The sequence below is a fragment of the Budorcas taxicolor genome, chromosome 7 (assembly GCF_023091745.1).
Source record: "Budorcas taxicolor isolate Tak-1 chromosome 7, Takin1.1, whole genome shotgun sequence".
Taxonomy (NCBI): Eukaryota; Metazoa; Chordata; class Mammalia; order Artiodactyla; family Bovidae; genus Budorcas; species Budorcas taxicolor.
In genome coordinates this window covers 12,960,828-12,978,839 of record NC_068916.1, presented here as the reverse complement: position 1 = coordinate 12,978,839, position 18,012 = coordinate 12,960,828, and the positions used below count along the sequence as shown (strand labels likewise).

At 59.1% G+C, this 18,012-nt stretch overlaps 1 protein-coding gene across 4 annotated transcripts in view; it reads left to right on the top strand.

Annotated features, from left to right (window-relative positions):
- Positions 1-17,441, top strand: part of NFIX (nuclear factor I X) — a 94,054-nt gene extending 76,613 nt beyond the window's left edge. Inside the window, exons 6-11 of one of the 4 annotated variants that reach the window (XM_052642774.1) lie at positions 157-293; positions 3,174-3,296; positions 5,426-5,601; positions 10,664-10,811; positions 12,866-12,957; positions 17,303-17,441. In XM_052642774.1, the coding sequence (XP_052498734.1) occupies positions 157-293; positions 3,174-3,296; positions 5,426-5,601; positions 10,664-10,811; positions 12,866-12,957; positions 17,303-17,317 (691 nt within the window). In that variant the 3' untranslated portion in view covers positions 17,318-17,441. The remainder of the gene's footprint in view (positions 1-156; positions 294-3,173; positions 3,297-5,425; positions 5,602-10,663; positions 10,812-12,865; positions 12,958-17,302) is intronic. The other 3 variants (XM_052642775.1, XM_052642776.1, XM_052642777.1) reach the window with 3 other exon arrangements.
- The last annotated feature ends 571 nt before the right edge of the window (positions 17,442-18,012 follow it).

Sequence of the window (18,012 nt, the reverse complement as noted above, 5' to 3'; positions counted from 1 at the left end):
GACCTGGGCAGAGGGCACACAGCGAGTGCCCTGAGATGCTGCTGACGGCGAGAGCCCGCTCGCCACACGGAGGGCCATCAGTGCAGGCTTCCCGGGTCTGGGTCCCCGTCCAGCCACTCACCTGAGGCCCACCTGACCCCTCTCCTCCTTCCCCAGCACCACCAAGCGCCCCAAGTCCATCGATGACAGTGAGATGGAGAGCCCTGTCGATGACGTCTTCTATCCTGGCACAGGCCGCTCCCCGGCAGCTGGCAGCAGCCAGTCCAGCGGTTGGCCCAACGATGTGGATGCAGGTATGGGCGCCGCCGCAAGGCCCGACCTGGAGTGCAGGCGGCGTGCAGCCTCGTCTCCCCCTCAGTTTCCCTGGCAAGCCTCCCTTGGCGCTTCCTGCTGCCGGTGGCACTGCCTGTCCTCCTCCAGCCCACTCTTCCAGAGGGCACAGGCCTGGAGAGCAGAGGCGAGCGGGCAGGTTGTCACGCGTGGGCAGTAGGGCCCACCGATGTGGCAGAAGGAAAGCCCTGGCCCTGAGCCTCTGGTGCCCTGCAAGCGGGGCATGGCTTCCTCTTCAGAGCCTCCTCATCTTCCTCCTCCTCTTGGTGTTTCTTCAGGGAGGTTACCCCCCCTCTACCGTCTTCATGGTTTAAGGCAGTTTCTCAGACTGGGTGTTCCTGAACATTCCAGGACCACAGCATTGTCTGCGGTGGGGCCGTTTTGTGCCCTGTGGGGTGTTGGAGTGGCAGCCCTGGCCTCTGCCCACTAGATGCCAGTAGCAAACCTCCTCACTAGGTATGATGGCCAGGAAGGTCTCCAGACATGGCTGTGTCCTGGTGGGGGCAGGATCTTCCTGAGTTGAGAACCGCTGGTCTAAGGAGGGGCCCAGCTTCACAGAGAGGAGCAGAGCCTAGTAGCGAGTGAGCAGAATTGTTGCCAGGCCTCTCAATCCTCTCACCAGCCCCTTCCTGGTGAGAGGAGGGGTTCACCAGGGGGGCTCTTCTGTTTTGAAAGGAAGTATGGGCATGCCTGGAGAGCTCAAGTGGAATAGAGGGAGAGAGAGGAGTGTGTGTGTGTGTTGCACAGGCATGTGTCAGGAGGCTGCCTGCAGAATGCTTCTGCCTGACATGTTGTTGGTGCAGCCTGTGTGTAGCTTCCAGGTTCGGGGGTCTTGGGGCCAGCTAGCGCAGACCTCTGTATGGGATGTGTCTGCTGTGGTTCGGCCTGGGGACGGAGGCCTTGCTCTGTGGTGCAGGAAGATGAGGGCCGACCTGATAGTCTTTTCCTTGGCATCTTCCAGATGTTGCCACGCCAGGAAGGGCCAAGCAGATGGGCAGGGGCCAGGGCTGGGGGAAAGGCGAGGCTGAAGGGCAGGGAGGAGCCTCCTCTCCCCTGCTGCCCTAGATGCAGCCTCTGGCCTTCGCTCTCTGCACCCTGGGAGGAGGAGGCCTCAGCCCCAGGCCCCGGGGTAAGCCCCTCCCTGGGCGCCCTCGTGGGCCAGCAGGCACCTAAGCCAGCAGGGCACAGACGTGGCCCTGGGGGAGCCTCTGGAGGGGCAGAGACAAGGGGTGGAGAGGCCCTGAAGAATCCCCAGCTGAAGTGAAGTCTTTCCTCAGGGACTGTTGTGCCTGGAGGGCCGTGTCCACTGCTGGCTCCTAAGGCGTGGGCCCCCTGGGTCGCTCCACCCAGACTTGGCTCCTGGGAGCCTCCTCTCCCCAGCTCCGGCTCCCTCTTTCCTGGCTGTCTGCTGCCGAGCCTGCCATTTCCGCTCCTGCCAGCAGTCCCTCCACGCATGGCCCCACGTCCTCCTGTGGCGCCCCCAGCTCCCTCGCTTTTCCCCTCTTTTCTTCCATACTCACCCCCTCCTCCCAGCAACACTGTGTTGTTTCCCTGTTCTGGGACAAATCGCCAATTAAGCAGCCCAGCTGCAGGACTGGGAACAGCTGGGGAGGTGCTGTGCGGCCAGGGGGACAGCTGTGCGCAGCTGGTGGGGGCGCTCCCCCCACCCCTGCATCGTGCCAGCTATCAGGTGGCACACAGCTGCTGCCAGATAACACCTCTGCTGGCGGCTAGAAGTGTGCCCTTCCCCCGCCTCTCCCCTCTGTGGTTAAGACAGCTCTTATTTCTCTCTTCTGCAGCACCCCCCTCCCGCCCCCAGTACACACACCCCACCCAAACTGATTTGATTCTTGTTCCGAAGATGGCAGCTCTGGAGATCTGCCCTGACTGCACCTTATCCTCCCAGGACAGGAGACTGGTTCCCCTGGGGGCCCTGGCCTGGGGGCCCTGCTTTGTCTTAGCATGTTGGATGTCGAGCCCACTGGGCGCAGACATGAGCTTGGTTGGCATCCTCAGGCTGTTAGAGACGAGCTCAAATGGGGCGCTCTCTGTATCCCTGTCTCTTGCCAAATGCCACCTCCCTCTCTGGTCCTGGGAGTAGAGCAAAGCCCAGGAATGACCCACTCTGACAGTCCGACCTCTGGGTGCCTGACCAAGGGCATCCTTTCCTGGCTCCCTCACCCCCAGCTTCCACCCAGGCCCTCCAGCCTCCTCCCTGCTCCCTTGTCGGATTTTGTTTCTCCACCGTGGTCCGAAGGGCCCATGGGTGTGCTTTCCCTTCCCGTAAGGAGCCCTGGCTTCTTCCTGGCAGAACGGGACCTGTAGCCCAGGACCCCATGGAGTAGACCCCAGCCTGCCCCTCCTCAGGTGCCTCCTCACTCTTTTCTTTTTTTCCTTTGGCTAAGATCTTAGTTTCCTCATTGGAAGCACAGAGTCTTAGCTACTGGAGCCCCAGGGAAGTTCCTGGCCCCTGACTCTGAAGCTGCTCCCTAGGACTCCTCCCGCACACCTTCCCTGCCCTCCGGCCCTGCCTCTGTGCTTTGATTCTGTGCACCATGGAGCTCTTAATCTGTTTGTTGGGGGGCAAGATGGCCCCGTTTGCTCATGCCCTGCCCAGCGCACCGAAGGGGCTGATTTCCCTCACCTGTCAGCAGCGGGTGGTCTGCAGGCAGGGCCTGAGAAACAGGGCCTCAATCAGGCAGAGGAGGCTGGGGAGCCCTGAAGGAAAGGGGGCAGCCAGGAGGGGGCTGAGGAGAGAAGGAGTGAGTTGCTGGCTTCCTGCCTCCCCCGCTCCCTCCCTGGCCCAGCTAAACCTGCCCCGTGTTGCTGATTCCTCCCCTCAGGCCCGGCTTCCCTAAAGAAGTCAGGAAAGCTGGACTTCTGCAGTGCCCTCTCCTCTCAGGGCAGCTCCCCGCGCATGGCTTTCACTCACCACCCGCTGCCTGTGCTTGCTGGAGTCAGACCAGGTGAGAAACGGAGGGCCCGGAGGGGGGCAGCGGGGGTGGCACAGGAGCCCTGCCTGAGGGGTAGCTGGCCAGGGAACCCTGAGTGACAGCCCCAGCTCTCTGAACTGGCCGTGGTATGGCAGTGGGTGGGCGTGGGGACGGGCCCTCCCTCCACAGCAGCAGGCTGGCCCTTGGGCCTTCTCACCGTGTTCCCCCACACTCTCCCACTTGCCTCTCACACCCCATGTGCCGGGGTGCACACCTGCTTGTGCGCTGTGTGTGCATGTGAGGTTGTGTGTTTGCTTATGTTCGTGCAAGGGTGCTGTGTGCACTCATTCGATGTACATGTGTTCGTGTGTTTGCGCGGACGTGTGCACATGTGTGCTGTGCACGCGTGCGTGACGTGTGCACACGTGTGTGCTGTGTGGCACAGGCCTATCCTGAGGCCTTGGGCCCACTCCTCCCAGCTCTCCTTGCCTCCCTCCAGCTGTGGATGGGAGAGCACAGGCTTTTGCATCTGCCCTCCTTCCAGTTCCTCTCTCTCAGCGCCCCAAAGTGCCCAGGGTCTGTTTTCCCTGGCACCAGCCCAGGTTACTCCGAGGGACCCTCATAAGGGCCCAAGCTCCCTGCTCAAGGCCTCCCTGCTCTTTTCCAGAAGTGAAGGACTAGGCCAAGGGGAAAGGAAAGGAGCCGCCCAGCAGCCTGCCGGGGGGACTCTCTGCTCCACTCTGGCAGAGAGAGAGCTTGAGGGGAGGGTGCCACCAGGTTCTGCAGGGGATGGAACCAGGTGGGGAACTGTGGGAGCCTCTTCCCTCTCAAGAGAGGCCTGGACTTTTTCTGAACACTGCCCTGTGTCTGCCCACCACCTCCCAGGCTCTTGCGTAGGACATGGAGAACACGGAGGGTTACCCTCCTGGCTTCCTCCTCAGGGCCTCCTGGCTGGGAGCCAGCAGAGGGGCAGGGCGTGGTGGCCCCAGGGTTGGGGGTGGGGAGCCCAGGCCCTCTGCACAAGCAGGGGATGGCGGCAGGCCCCTGCTCAACTCAGCTTTTATGAACTCCAGAGAGAAGCCAAGTTTCTTTAGGCCCCTAATGAAACTGAGAGCAAGAGCGAGCTGATTGGAAACAGACAGGATAGGGAGGACTTGGCTGGGGAAGGACTGGGGCCTGCTCCGGGGTGGGAGCCGTGCGTCCGAAGCAGTGTGTACGAGCCGTGGGGCCCGAACACAGAAGAATGTGACCTGGGGAGCCGCAGCGAGGTGCACACCCAGCCTCATGCAGGACGTGTGTGTGCTCTGTGGAGGCCCCTCTCACGCTGGCACGGGGCCGGGTGTTTGTCCGGAGCCCCACCGAATGGTCTGCCTGCTCCCCAAAGCTCCCGCCCAGGCCCTGCGCCAGGGAGGGGTGTGTGAGGCACTGACCTTGGCGCAGAATGTCAGGGAGCACCAGAAATTTGAGTCACCAAAATTTATAAATAATATTAAACGCAATGTTCTAAAAATTAAAACAATTGCAAAAAATACACGATGAGCGAATATCAGTATTTTAAATAAAAGGACTGACCTTGTAATTGCATGACCCTGCCTCACCTCACGGGGCTTCCCAGGTGGCGCTAGCGGTAAAGAACCCACCTGCCAATGCAGGATGTAAGAGATGTGGGTTCAGTCCCTGGGTTGGGAAGATCCTGAGGAGGAGGACTTGGCAACCCAGTCCAGTATTCTTGCCTGGAGAATCCCATGGACAGAGGAGCCTGGTGGGTTACAGTCCATGGGGTTGCAGAGATTCAGACACAGCTGAGCGACTGAGCACGCACACTCTTCTCACCTCACCCTAACTCTGGCCCTGATTCCAATCAAGCTTTATAGAGAAGCAGCTGGTCTCTGGGCCATCCCTAGTTTTGCCAATTCAACTTCTTAAAATATTGCATTCAAATGTTATTTACTTTGATTTTGCTGAGTGTTTTTGGCGCCATCTTACACACTTTCACACTAGTAGTCAGCGCCCCACTCTCCCCACCCTGGTCCCTGCCCTGCTCCTGCCCCGTTCTCTGGACCCAAAGGGCTCTGACCTGCAGGGCTCCTCGTCTTCAGTGTCCCTCTCCACGGCCTTCTAGGCCCTGACGCTGCCCTTTCCTTCCTGCCGCGTGCACGCAGGGAGCCCCCGGGCCACGGCGTCAGCGCTGCACTTCCCCTCCACATCCATCATCCAGCAGTCGAGCCCGTACTTCACGCACCCGACCATCCGCTACCACCACCACCACGGGCAGGACTCGCTGAAGGAGTTTGTGCAGTTTGTGTGCTCGGACGGCTCGGGCCAGGCCACCGGACAGGTGAGTCCAGAGGACCCCACAAGCCCCCCTCCAGCTCATCTTTGCGTCTGTCTGTCTGTCTCAGGGCTCACGGGGAGAGGGCCCCAAAGCCGGGAGCTCACCTGGGGCTGGAGCAGCCAAGAGCTGGGACTGCCGAACACCTCAGTCTTCTGGGCCCGGGGGCAGGGCTCCACGTGCCTGCCCGGGGCCTCTTCGTCCCGGTCCGGAGAGGACGGGGCAGTGTCTGGGCCCGCCTTGCTCGGGCCCTTTACCCTCCTCTGGTCTTTCCCCGTAGCAGGAGTGGACCAGTGATCTGTCCAATCCGGGCCCAGACCCCTCAGCTCCTGACCCCCCTCTTAAACCTCAGGGATGCAAGGATTCGATAGGTTCTGGACCAAGGATTCCCACTGCTGACACCTGGGACTGTTCGTTCTCTGTGCTGTGGGAATGTCCTGTGTGCTCTGGGGCACTGAGCAGCATGCCTGGCCCCCACTCACTTGATGCCAGCGACAGCGCCCTCTGTCCAGCTGTGTTGGTTGTGACTGTCTCCAGATTCAGTGTGCTCGGGGGCATCTTCCTCATCCCCAGTGAGAAGCCCTTGGGAGAGGGCAAACTTCCTTCCACAGGCTGTGTCACGAGACTCCTGTTGGCGGGCCTCTTAATGAGGGGCTCTCAGGTCAGTCACGGTTCTGGAATAAAGTCTTTCTGCTCCTCAGCCTGGGAGAGAGATGGCTCCCCATGGAGCTCTGAGGCCTACTGCCTTTCTCCATCAGCAAGCCCTAGAGCAGAGACACAGATCCACTGAGCAGAGAACTATCCCCGACGGCAGTGAGCCAACCGTGACCCGTCAGTGGGACAGTGCTCCTTGTGTAGTTCCTGGGAGACCGTTCCAGGTTGGGGCACGGTGATCTCTAGACCTCTGGGAATGTTCTGGAACTCCAGCAGCATACTGTGCTATAAGAAGGTCCAGTTGCTTTTCTCCAGTTGGTCCAGCCTGGAACTGCACCGTGAGAGGTCAGGTGTGGCAGACACTCAAAGCGCCCTGGCAGGGAAAGGCATCTGGAACCCTGTGCCAGAAGCCGCCCCAGGAGAGGGGCCACGGCCCTCAGCTGCTCAGCCTGATGCTGCCACAGGGTGCTTGCGTAGTGCTGGCGTCTCGATGTGGGGCAGGGCTGCGGCTTGGCCCCCTTGTTCTTGCTGTCCAGGGCAGAAAGCAGTCTTCTTCCCTCCCTCCTGCTCTTCTCCACTTTTCCGCTTTTCTCATTTTTTTTTCCCCCTCTGCCCTGCGAGGGTTTCTTTTGCTGACTCTGCAGCTCCTTGGCACATGCAGAGTTTTGCCCACCTCTCTGGACAAGCTCTGTCCACTTGTAGGGGCATCGAGGGAAAAGTGGACACAATTCACAACAGCTCCCGTGCTTCCTTCAGAGATGCCAGCAGAGTCTACGGGAGCTGGCAGCCTGTATCCCAGCCCCAAGGGTCCTGGGTTCTGGAATCTGGATCAGAGGGGCTAGGAATCTTACTGTTCCTGCTTCTCAACTATGGGGGCAGCTGGGGTTTCAATTGAAATGTGACCCACCTGGGGAACCGACTTAGCCCAGAGAACCAAAGCTGACCCACAGGACCCTCAAGGGTGTGGGTCAGTCCATCCCTGGGCATCCTGACAGCCCCTTGACTTGAGCACTCAAGATCAAGGGCTCAGGAAGGCCATGGCCGTCCAGTGGCTATGACTCTGCGCTTTCATGGCCAAGGGCCTGGGTTCAGTCCCTGGTCAAGGAACTAAGATCCTGCAAGCCATGTGGCATGCCAGACAAAGAAAAGATCAAGGGCTCCTTGGCCTCGAAAGTTCTCTTCTCAAGGCAGGTGCTTGCTCTGAGTAGACAAAAAGCTATTTATTGACAGGGGAGCAAACTGTCCCTCTGGTTAAAGAGAAAGTCTAGTTTGGCTGGAGAGCAGTCTCTCTAGATTTCCTCGGTGGCCTGTTGTGCCTGAGAGTTGGGTGTGGGATAGAAGTCTGCAGTGAGCCTGCTCCTTGGGGCCTGGTTTCTGAGAGGAGACGAGGGATAGCACTGTGGTGTGGAGGAGGAGCCAGGGGCCCTGGGCTCTGCAGCTGACCTGGTGGCGGGGGGCGGGGGGTGGGGGCGGGTACTGGACTGTGCTTGCACCACAGCCACTCCAGAGTGGCAGTTCTTAGTCTTAGCGTGTGTGAGAGTGACTTGAAGGTGGCACACAGGTGGCTGGGCCTCATCTAAGTTCGACTCAGCAGCTCTGGTGTGGGGTGTAGAATCTGCATTTCTCCTCAAGTTCCCAGGTGATGCTGCTGCTTCTGGTCAGGGGACCCACTTCAAGAACCACTGATGTAGAGACTAGAGGAGTAAACTATAACCTCCTGAGAATCTGAAGTTATGAACCATCTTTTCAGAAAATTACATGCATACAAAATTTTACAGTGTGCAGAATGGTTCCCAGGTACCTCTTAGACCCCAGTGTAAGTCCCTGACTGAGAAAATCAGGTCAGTAAAGACCAAGGCCAAGTGGAGATCCGCTTAGGGCAGCGGTCCCCAACCTATGGGCTATGAACCAGTACCTCCTATCAGATCAGCAGTGGCATTAGGTTAGAAATAAAGTGCACAATAAATGTAATGCACTTGAATCATCCAGAAACCATCCCCTTCTCCCCCTGGTCCGTGGACAAATTGTCTCCCACGAATCCAATCCCTGGTGCCAAAAAGGTTGGGAACTGCTGATTAGAAGACACGCAAAGGGCAGAAAGAGGGTGCCCAGGTAGCTGTATTTCTGGCATAGAGAAGAGACCGCCAAGTGAGCAAGATAGAGAAGATCCAGGGACTGATGAGAGGCTATGGCTCTGAGAGGCAGAAAGCCTGGTTCCAGCTCAGCCTTGCTCTCCAGTTGCAGAGTGGCCAGGCCCGCATCATCATCTGTCAGATGAAAGGGAGGTGCTATCCCAGCTTCTAGTTTACTTCTAAGCTCTTAACCCACAAGGTCTTAAGGCACCACAAAGTCCCAAGATCTTGAGATTTTTAAAACTTCAACTCGTACCCCAACCAGAGCAGAGACAGCCTAGCCTGGTTGGGACTTGCTTCTAGAATCTGAATGTTGTAAATCAGCAGCTTTCCATGTCTGGCCGTATCGGGCTAGGATTTGTTTTATCAGATGAGATTAGTGATTCAGATCCTCCTGGGGGAAGACAGGCTCTTGAGGAAGCAGAGGCCACCCTGCGGGAGCAGTGGCTGCCCAGAAAGCTGCTGTGTCCAGGCCGCCCCCGGAGTCCAGGCTTAGGACAGCCTGGAGAGGAGTAAGGCTGTGATTGGTTGGGACCATTCTACTTCCTGTCCTGACGGAAGAGCAAGATAGGAACCAAATAGGCTGTGGAAATGAGGGAAGGCAGTTGCCACTTCTGTGTCGGCATCACCCTGCAGAGCTGACGGCATGCTCTTGCTTGGAACCAACAGCCTGACCGGGGAGACAACGTTTTACATCAGATGTCATCGTAGCTATGGAAGGTTTTGAGGCACTGGGGTGTCTGAACTCCTTTGGATTTGGGAAGAGGGTTGATAAGTCTGTGGGTCCATGGAATCAGACAGGCATGGCCATGAACTTCAGGCCTTTCCCATTGCAGCGTGGCTAGAACACTTAACCATGAGGAGCCTCAGTTTCCTCTGCTGCGAACGGGGGAGAGTGGCGCTTCCCTTCTCCTAAGGATTCGGCACCATTAGCCTGTGGACCACCGGGCCTTGGTCCTGGGGGTGGCCCTCTGTGTTATAGGGTGGGTGTCAAGCAGCATCCTCAGCCTCCACACCCTCAAGTTGTATCAACCAGAATGTCTCCAGACACTGTCAGTACCCCTGGGGGGCAGGCAGAAACAAGAGCCAGTGCCTTAGAGGTGGTTGGAGGATTGGACAGCCTGAGTGAGGTACCTGGTTCAGTGACAGGTGCCAAGCTGAAGAGCACTCTCTGCAGAGGGGAGGCCCCTTGGAGTCTCAGGTTCATGGTCCAGGTGAAATCGGTCAGGATCGAAGGACGACAGAGCTGGAGACAGAGTCGGGCTGGATTCTGCAGGGTTTGCTAGCAGGAGGAAGAGCTTATGAACCTCCCATGGTCTTAAACCTGGGGGTGCTGGGAGGACAAAGGTTGAGCCACAGGAGAGAGGCCAGTTTAGGAGGAAGAGTTCTGGCCTGGCCCCTGTGAGCCCAGGCTGCAGGTGGTCATAGAGAGCACTGCCTGGAGCAGCAGGATGTACAAGGTCCAGGGAAGCTGTGTCGGCCGGGAGCCAGGGACCTCTGCCCCTCTCTGTGGGGCCGGCATGCCCTGAACCCCAGAGGCTGATGAACACAAGGCCGCACGTGGGGCCTGGAGGAGGAAACTCAAGTTTAAGGCACAAGAGGGAGTAATGGACAATTCGTGGCTCTGGTAGCTGGTCCCGGCTTCTGGGGGAGCTGGGGCTGCCAGCAATGGGACTTCCTCTTGGGCTGCTCTGTAGCAGAGGGGCTAGCACCCACTGTCCTCAGGCACGTGCCCTGGCTTCCCCCCGAGGCCATGACACGGGGCCCACGCTGGCGGGCCCGTGGTCCTTCGTTGGGTCAGCTGATCCTGCCCCAGGAGCCCACCCAGGGGAGGCATGTATGTGTTTTGGGGGCGCACAGGGAGTAAGCTGATGCATCTTTGCTGCCATAGGAGAACCTCTTCAGAGCATGACAGTTCAGAGCGCAGCTGCTTGTATAGTTAAATGGCAAGTTTTGGAACCTAAAACCTGTTCCCTAAGAAATAACAAACCACCCGTCGGACATCCCCCTTCCTCCCTCCCACCACTTCGAAAGAGGACTGCGGAAAAAAAAAAAAAAGAGAAACATCTGAGAGACCAAAGAGAGGCCTCATGCCCTCACCGAGCCTGCGACCTGGAGGAGAGCCCCACCCCGCATCGTCCCCGCCCTGGAGGAGAGCCCCACCCCGCGTCTTCCCCGGGAGCGCTACCGGCTCTCAGGATCGAGCTGGCGAGTCCGCGCAGGGGAGCGTGTGTCTGTGTGTGATGTGCCTTCATGCGTCACTCTATTTATGTTGTTCGCAGCCCAACGGTAGCGGCCAGGGCAAAGTCCCGGGGTCATTTTTGCTACCACCGCCGCCTCCAGTGGCCAGACCTGTGCCCCTTCCTATGCCTGATTCCAAATCCACCAGCACTGCCCCAGATGGCGCCGCCTTGACTCCTCCGTCACCTTGTAAGTGGACGATGAAACCGAAACCACAACGCCCAGCGTCCCCAGCCCGTCCAAACAATCTCCACTGCAAAAAGAAGAGCCCCCTCTCTCACTGCCAAAGCCCCCCCAACCCAGAGTGCCTCCCACCCAGATGAGGACAGAGCTGAGCCCCCCGACCCTGGCCTCCGGGGCCTTAGTTGCACCAGCCAGCACCCCACGAGCCCCCCTGCCCGCCCACTGCTCCCAGCTGGGGCCCCTGGCCCAGGCCCCTCCGGGGGGCGGGAGAGGGGGCACAGTGGGGGCACCCAGGCCAGGGGTGCTGGCCCGGGTGGGCGGGGGGAGGGGAGGCACAGCCATGCCATCTTCATGCCTAACTGCTGTTTTTTTCATTTTTCGTTTTTTCGTTTTTTGATTTTTTGTTGTTTCGTTGTGCCCCTCCCCCCACACCAAGAAAATTGAATGTGACCACAAGGCGACGCCACCATCCCCTTTTTGCCTTGCCCCCTCACCTTCATTCTGGGCCCCTCAGGCCTCTGAAGTTGCAGCAGGCCAGCCCCTGATCCCCGCCCCCCAGCCTTCAGTCTCACGTTTGGTTTCTCGTTGTTCCTCTTTTTTTTTTTACCCTCCCTCCCATCCCTCCCCTTTCCCTCAATTTCTTCCCAGGTTGGATGTTCCAAGGACAAGGAAGGGCTCTGGACCTTGGTTTACTTCATCTCTTTCTCTCTCTCTCTTTTTTTTTTTAAACCGATGACAAATTTTGTCAAAGGGAAGAGAAAAATCTGAGTTGAGAGGCCCCAGCTAGACCCGACGACGCATGAAGGACAGGAGAGGCGGAGGGTGGGCGGTGTGCCGTCTGGGGGACTGTGGGTGGGGGTGGGCAGCGCTCTGGGGGCTGTGGGCCAGGACTTGGGGATGGCGGCGGAAGGGGCAGCCCATCTCACCACTCTTCTCGGCCTCGCGCGCTCTGCCTCACCTTCTTTTTTCATGGTTTGAGTTCTTTTCCCCTCTTCATCCTCTTCATGTCATCTTCTCATCTGCATTTGCCACAAGACACGAAGTCATGGTCATTGGAGGTGGGCAGGGTGGGAGGGGGTCCAGGCTGCAGGGTGGCTGGGTGCCACTTATGGACAGAATCTGGTGAGCACGGGGTCCCTGGGGTGTATCCTGTGCTGGGAGGGATGGGAAGGGGACTCCCAGTTAGCCTGTGACACTCCTCATCCTTTCTGGGGCTTCCTTCCTCCCAGGGTACAGGGCCGGCTCCTTCCTGTAGGGCTCCAGCCAGACAACCCAGAAGAGCTCCAGAATGTTTGGCCCGTTTGCCCCCTCAGGCCTCAGAACAACTGCCCCTGCTGCCCACACCCTGGGGCTTTGCCAGGCCCTCTGGCCTCCTCCTTCTCTGCACGTGGGCCCATCTTGGTCCTTGGGAACCGCAGGACCATAGGAGCTGGCTCATCCATCAGAGGAGGAGAATGCCTGCCAGGCCTGAGCCCTGCCTCCCCTGCGCCTGAGCCAGCAGCCAGCTCCCAGACCCTCTCTGACCTGTCCCACCCAGCTTAGCTCTCTACTGGGACGCTTCAAGTTCCCCAAGCCACGGGCCCAGGCCTTGGGCCCAGGGTGGTAAGAGGTGCAGCACCCAACCAGGCGCCCCTGTTGGAGGGGTAGCCCGGCTGAGATGGCCTTCTCCCAGCAGGGCGGGGCCAGTCCCCAGAGCTCCCAGCCTCCTAGGCTCCCTTCTCTCCAAAACCAAGAGGCCCAGCAGGAAAGCAAGCGTTCTTACTTCAGGTGCTCTGGGAGAAGGGGACAGAACTGGGTCCACCGGGTCACAGCTAGAGCCTCCAGGGCCACAAAAGAGCTTCCCTGGCTGCGGCAGATGGAGTGCCAGGGCCGGGGGACCACGAGCTCCTGGTCAGTGAGAGGATAAGGGGGCCCCTCCGGCCTGGCCTTCCCGCCGCCAGCCTCAGCCCCAGCAGCATGGTCTAACCCAGTCTCTCCCTCTCTGAGCAGCCCCACCGGGCAGTGCCCAGTGGGCCCCCAGTCCTCACGGGGTCTCTCCCTCTCTCCCCTGCTCCCCACAGCATTCGCAACGACAGGCGCCTCCTCTGCCAACCGGTTTGTCAGCATCGGACCCCGGGACGGCAACTTTCTGAACATCCCACAGCAGTCTCAGGTAGGAGGCCCTGCCCACTAAGTGGACACAGGCAGGGGTGGGGGCCTTCCGGTGTTCTGGAGGAGGCCAGGGTCCTCGGGGCAGTCGGGAGAAGAGGCCGGGGCAGGGCTGGAGGGCTCAGGCTTTTGCGCGCCCAGCTGAGCCTGCCTCCCCAGGTAGCCCCCAGGCCCCCTGGCTAATCAGCTAATTGGATAATTAGCTCTGACAGCCCTGGCCCTGGGGAAGGCAGCCAAGGACCCAAGGCTGGAGGCGCCCTGGGCCAGGCCTGGTGGATGCGAAGGTGGAAGTGGGAGGCTCCATCAGGACAAGGTCTGCCTGGTTGCTTTCCTGCTGCTCTGGGGCATGTGCTTGCCCCTGGCCCTCCCCTCTCCTTGGATTTGGGTGGGCCACGTGCCCAGAGACTCTGGCACTGGGGGTGAGGCAGGGCCCAAAGCTGTCCTCTCCCCCACGTCCTATGAATCCTGTCAGAGGGGTGGCCAGGCTGTTGGGGCCGCTAGTCCTGCTCCCATCTGCCCCTGGTTCTCACAAGAAAATATACCCCCAGCCCCGCTGCTGGAGGCCCCTGGACCCGGCTTTGCGCAGGCATCTTTGCACCCTGGTGCATGCAGGCCTTCTGCCCTCTTCCTGTCCCTAGGAGGCTGGCGCCCACCTATAGAACCCAGGGCCCTCAGGGCACAGGCAGGACCAGCCCCAGGAGCAGGGCCCAGGCAGCGTTTACAGTGTGGGCTTCTGGGGAGTGGAGGGAGAACAGGCAAAGATCTTTCTCTTTTGCACATTTGACAAAAACACCGCCCTGTGAGCCCAGGGCCTTGGAGGCTTCCTTAGCCCCCGGGCCACCTCTTTCAGCTCCCACTCTCTCTTTGCTCTGAGGCCCAGGTCCAAAGAAAGTTGGTGGATGGAAGTTTTGTGTGTGTGGTTTAAGGTTTTGTTTTTTTCCCTTTTCCTTTCCCTCCCTAAAAAAAAAAAAAGCCAAAAACTTTGTCAGACTTCAAACTTCAGAGCTCCCTAGTGGCAAGGAGGGGAGGGGAGGAGAACTTCAGCCCCCTCCAGCTTCCCACCCCCTTTCCCCAGAGTCACGTCTGACCCGTCTGGTTTCCAGGAGCAACCAGACATGATGTAACACCCAGATGAACTTGAACTTGGGGGTGTTGAGAAGAAAAACAATGGCTTCGAGCAGGGGCTGGAGCCAGCCCCCTCCGCTCTGTGCCAGGGAGGCTGCGAGAGCCCTGCTGGTAGAGGGCAGGAGGGGGTGCCAGAGGAAGGGACAGCAGGCGGGCCTCCCCTCCTGGCTTGGGGCTGGCACCAGGCGGCAGGGCTCCAGCGTGCCCGCCTGCCCACCCTGCCTCCTCCTGCTGCCCGCCCTGCAGCTCTGACTGTATAGTATGTTCGTGCTTGCTCACTCTCGGGGGCCACTGCCACGAGCCCTCCCTCCCCGTTCACCCCATTTCCGCCTCCACATGTTCTCCCTGCTTCACTTTCTCTGCTCACTTTGGTTGGATAGTGGGGCCAACTCAGAATCTGAGGCAAGTTTGGGAAACATTTTTTCTTCCCCTGGTTCCTACAAGGAGCCTTGGGGCCCAGGGCCCTGAGCAGGCAGGTGTGTCTGGGGATGGGGGTTGGGGGGCCAGAGGAGTCGGACAAGCTGATCAGGGAGCCCTCAGGCCTGGGGGCAGGCAGGCTGCTGCAGCGGGTGCAGGGGGTACAGTGGGGGGTGGTTTCCACAGTAACCAGTGACTTTAGCCGATCTCTGGAGCACCAGATGGAGAGAGAACAATAGAATGAGGGAAGAAAAGAGAATTTTAGCAATTTTGTCATTCCCTGGGCAGCGCTTTTTACTTAGTTTTAATCAATTTTGGACCTGGCTCAGGAAACAGGGAGGGGTGAGCAGAAAAAGCCACCCCGGGCTTGGCAGCAGACCTCCCGTTCCCGGGACCCACGGGGCGGCACCAGGGAGTCCCTCTGGAGTCGTTTTTGTCCCTAGCTTTAGGCCTGGAACTGGAACTGGAGTTTTCCTCCACTGAGGGGGCCCCTCAACCTGAGCACTGGTGGTTGCCCCCCGCCCCCCACTGCCACCATGCAGCTCAGGAGACCCCCACAGGGGACAGCCTGGAGCCTTGGTCTGGCCTGCCATGGGCAGAGGGGCCAAACAGGCCCTCCCTGCCCCGTCGTCCCAGCCTCTTCCCGCTCAGGAAGTGGGGAGGGGTGGGCTTACAGCCAGGGAGGTGGTTTAAGGGTGCCAGTGTAGCCCCCCCTTGGTGTCCTAGGGAACACTCAACACCTGAGCCTGCAGGGACCAGGGGCTCGCCCAGGAAGCTCCCCTCTTCCTCGGGCTGGAAGCCTGTTGCTGCAGCCGCCCTCCCCCAGCCACTCTGGGAAGGCCTCAGCCCTGGCTTCTGCCCACACCTTACCAGGCCCCCCTGTGCCTCCATCTGGCCTAAAATCAGTTGATGGGGTTGGATTCTGGGTAGGGGTTCCAGGGGCTCCCCCACAGGAAGGTGGGTCTCCCCTGTGCGTGTTGACACATGGCAGGAAGCGTGGTGTCTTCACCTGCCCAGTAAATGCTAGCAGTGCCCCCAGTCACCGTGGCAACCCCAAACCCCCACATGGCCAAGTCCTCCCCCATCTGCACCGTCTAGTGTGGTAGCCACTGGCTGCATATGGCTGTTTAAATACCTAGAGAATAATTGAGACCCTCGGACACACTAGACGCATTTCAAGTGCTTAGAAGCCATGTGTTTGCTGGTGGCTACTGCATTGAACAGCACAGCTAGAGAATATTTCCATCATCCCAGAAAGTTCTAGATGATCTCTGAGGCCCTTTCTTTCTTCTTTCTTCCAGTTATACCGGGATATAATTGACAGATAGTCTTGTATAAGTTTAAGGTGCACAACATAATTGTGCGATTTGACTCACATACCTCAGGAAATGACTACCACAACATGTCTAGTAAACATCCATTCGCTCATAGAATCAGGGCCCTTTCTAACTCTAAAACTCGAAGTCTCCATCTCACAGTGGACAAGAGCCTGCAGTTCCAAACCAGAGCCTGACCAGGAGGCATAATCTGTGTGACTAAAACACGTCTTTTAAATATTGGAAAATTTCGCATGAAATTGTCTGGACTTTCAGCTTCTTTTGAAAATTTGGCTGAGCTAGCCGCCCTAGGCCCTCACCCCGATGTGGCGGCCTTGGCTGCCGCCTTGGCAAGGTGCGAGTGTCCTGGTCACCCTAGACCCTGCCTCCCTGGGAACGCGCCATATGCAGCAGTGAGGAGCATGGCCTCGAAGCTGCCCCCTGCATTGAGTCCCTGCTTGGCCGTGTGGGCTGTGTGGCCTTGGGCAGGACAGCCACCCTCCCTTCACCTGGCTTCTGTGCAGGGTTGGAGTGGGGATGGAATGCGTCTGTACCTGTGCGTGCTCTGTAGTTAGCTGTGCTTGGCCTCTGCTGACCTGAGTCTGTGACCCAGTGCCTGGGAGAGACCCCAGGATGCATTTTCAAGGACTCCTTCAATTTTACCCCAAGGGTACCACCAGGCCCTGTAGACCGTAGAGGAGCCCCGCCCCCCACCGCCCCATCCTTCTGGCCATGAGGTGGGGCCAGAGCCTTTTGTGCAGGGTACTGCCAGGCAGCCCAGTCCTGGGGGTCCACCCTGGGTGTGTTTTGTGCTTAGTGGCTGCCAGGGCGTTTGTGGGAAGGCGGCGCCCCCTGCTGGCATCCTGAGGGAAGCAGCTGCCCACTGGAGGAGCCTCAGGTTGTTCCCCAGGGCGTGGTGCCCACTGGGCTACTGATCCCTTCCCCTGGGCCTGGTACTGTGAGGGACAAAAGTCCTGTGGTACCCACTCGTCCCCAGCCTTTCAGCCTGTGGGACCTTAGCTGAGGTATACAGATGGGAATTTCTGCTTTTAATCCAAAGAGACAGAAAGAAAACTCAGCAAGAAGCTGGGCTTGCCCCACCCCACTCCCCAAACCCCTCTGGGGACAAACGCTATAGCCTGGCATCCTCCCCCCTGCTCCAAGACCCACACAAAAACCTAACAATTGGAAACATGGCCAGATCCCAGGTCTGTGCCCGTGCCAGCGCCAGCCATGGGGGTCCCACCCGCTGGGCACTGTGCCCACGGGAAGGCCAGCTGGACTCTAGCACTGGAGGCAGGTGTCTTGGGGGAATAGGATTCCCATAGGAGGGACCCTTGCGGGAGGTGTTGGTGTCCTTGACTTGACTGGAGCTGGAAGCCCCCTGGGGCTTTAGGAACCAACCTGGAGTCCCAGGACCAGGTAGGGGCAAGAAGGCACCGACCCCTGCTCATCTCAATATCACCTCTTTTTTTGTTTGTCCTATTTCAGTCCTGGTTCCTCTGATAAGATCGACAAAAGAAATGACAAAATGAAAAGAAGAGGTTCCTCAAACGGGGGGAGAAGAAATTTTGAGACGTGGAAAAAAAAAATCCCCCAGCCCAGCCCAGCCCCACCGAAAAGCAAAAATTAGACGTCGTCAGCCACTCAGCCCTTCTCTCCTCCAGCCCGGGGACCCCTGCAGGCCCCCAGAAGCAGCTCAGTTCTCAGAGAGCCTCGGAAGAGGTCTCGGTGGAGCTGTGCGCCAGCAGCCAAGCAGAAAGAAACATGCAAGACGGACTCTGTCAAATAGAGGACAGAAAGAAAGGATGCAGAACTGCCTTCCTCCCCCCACATCCCGTCCCGGCCTTCTGGGGAAGGAGCAAAATCCCCAAACAAAGCAACCAGCACAATTCTGAAGGGGCCTGTCCCCTACCCTCACCCTTCCCAGGGGAACCCCACCCTTGACTCCAGCCAGAGCTTCACTTGGGAGCTCAGAGGACCAGCTTGTAAAGATGATGGGGTCAGATCCCCAGGGCTCTCCCCTGCAGACTCCACCCCCTCCCGCCCCCCTCCCTCCATCCCTCCCCCCCTCCCCCCCACGCCTTTGCCTCCGGCTTCTTGGCCTGGACTGGGTAAGGCAGGGTAGCCTTGAGATCCCACTGCCCCTCCCTTGGGCTAGAAGTGCCCCCCGCCCCCACCTTGGCTCGGAAGGGGGCATC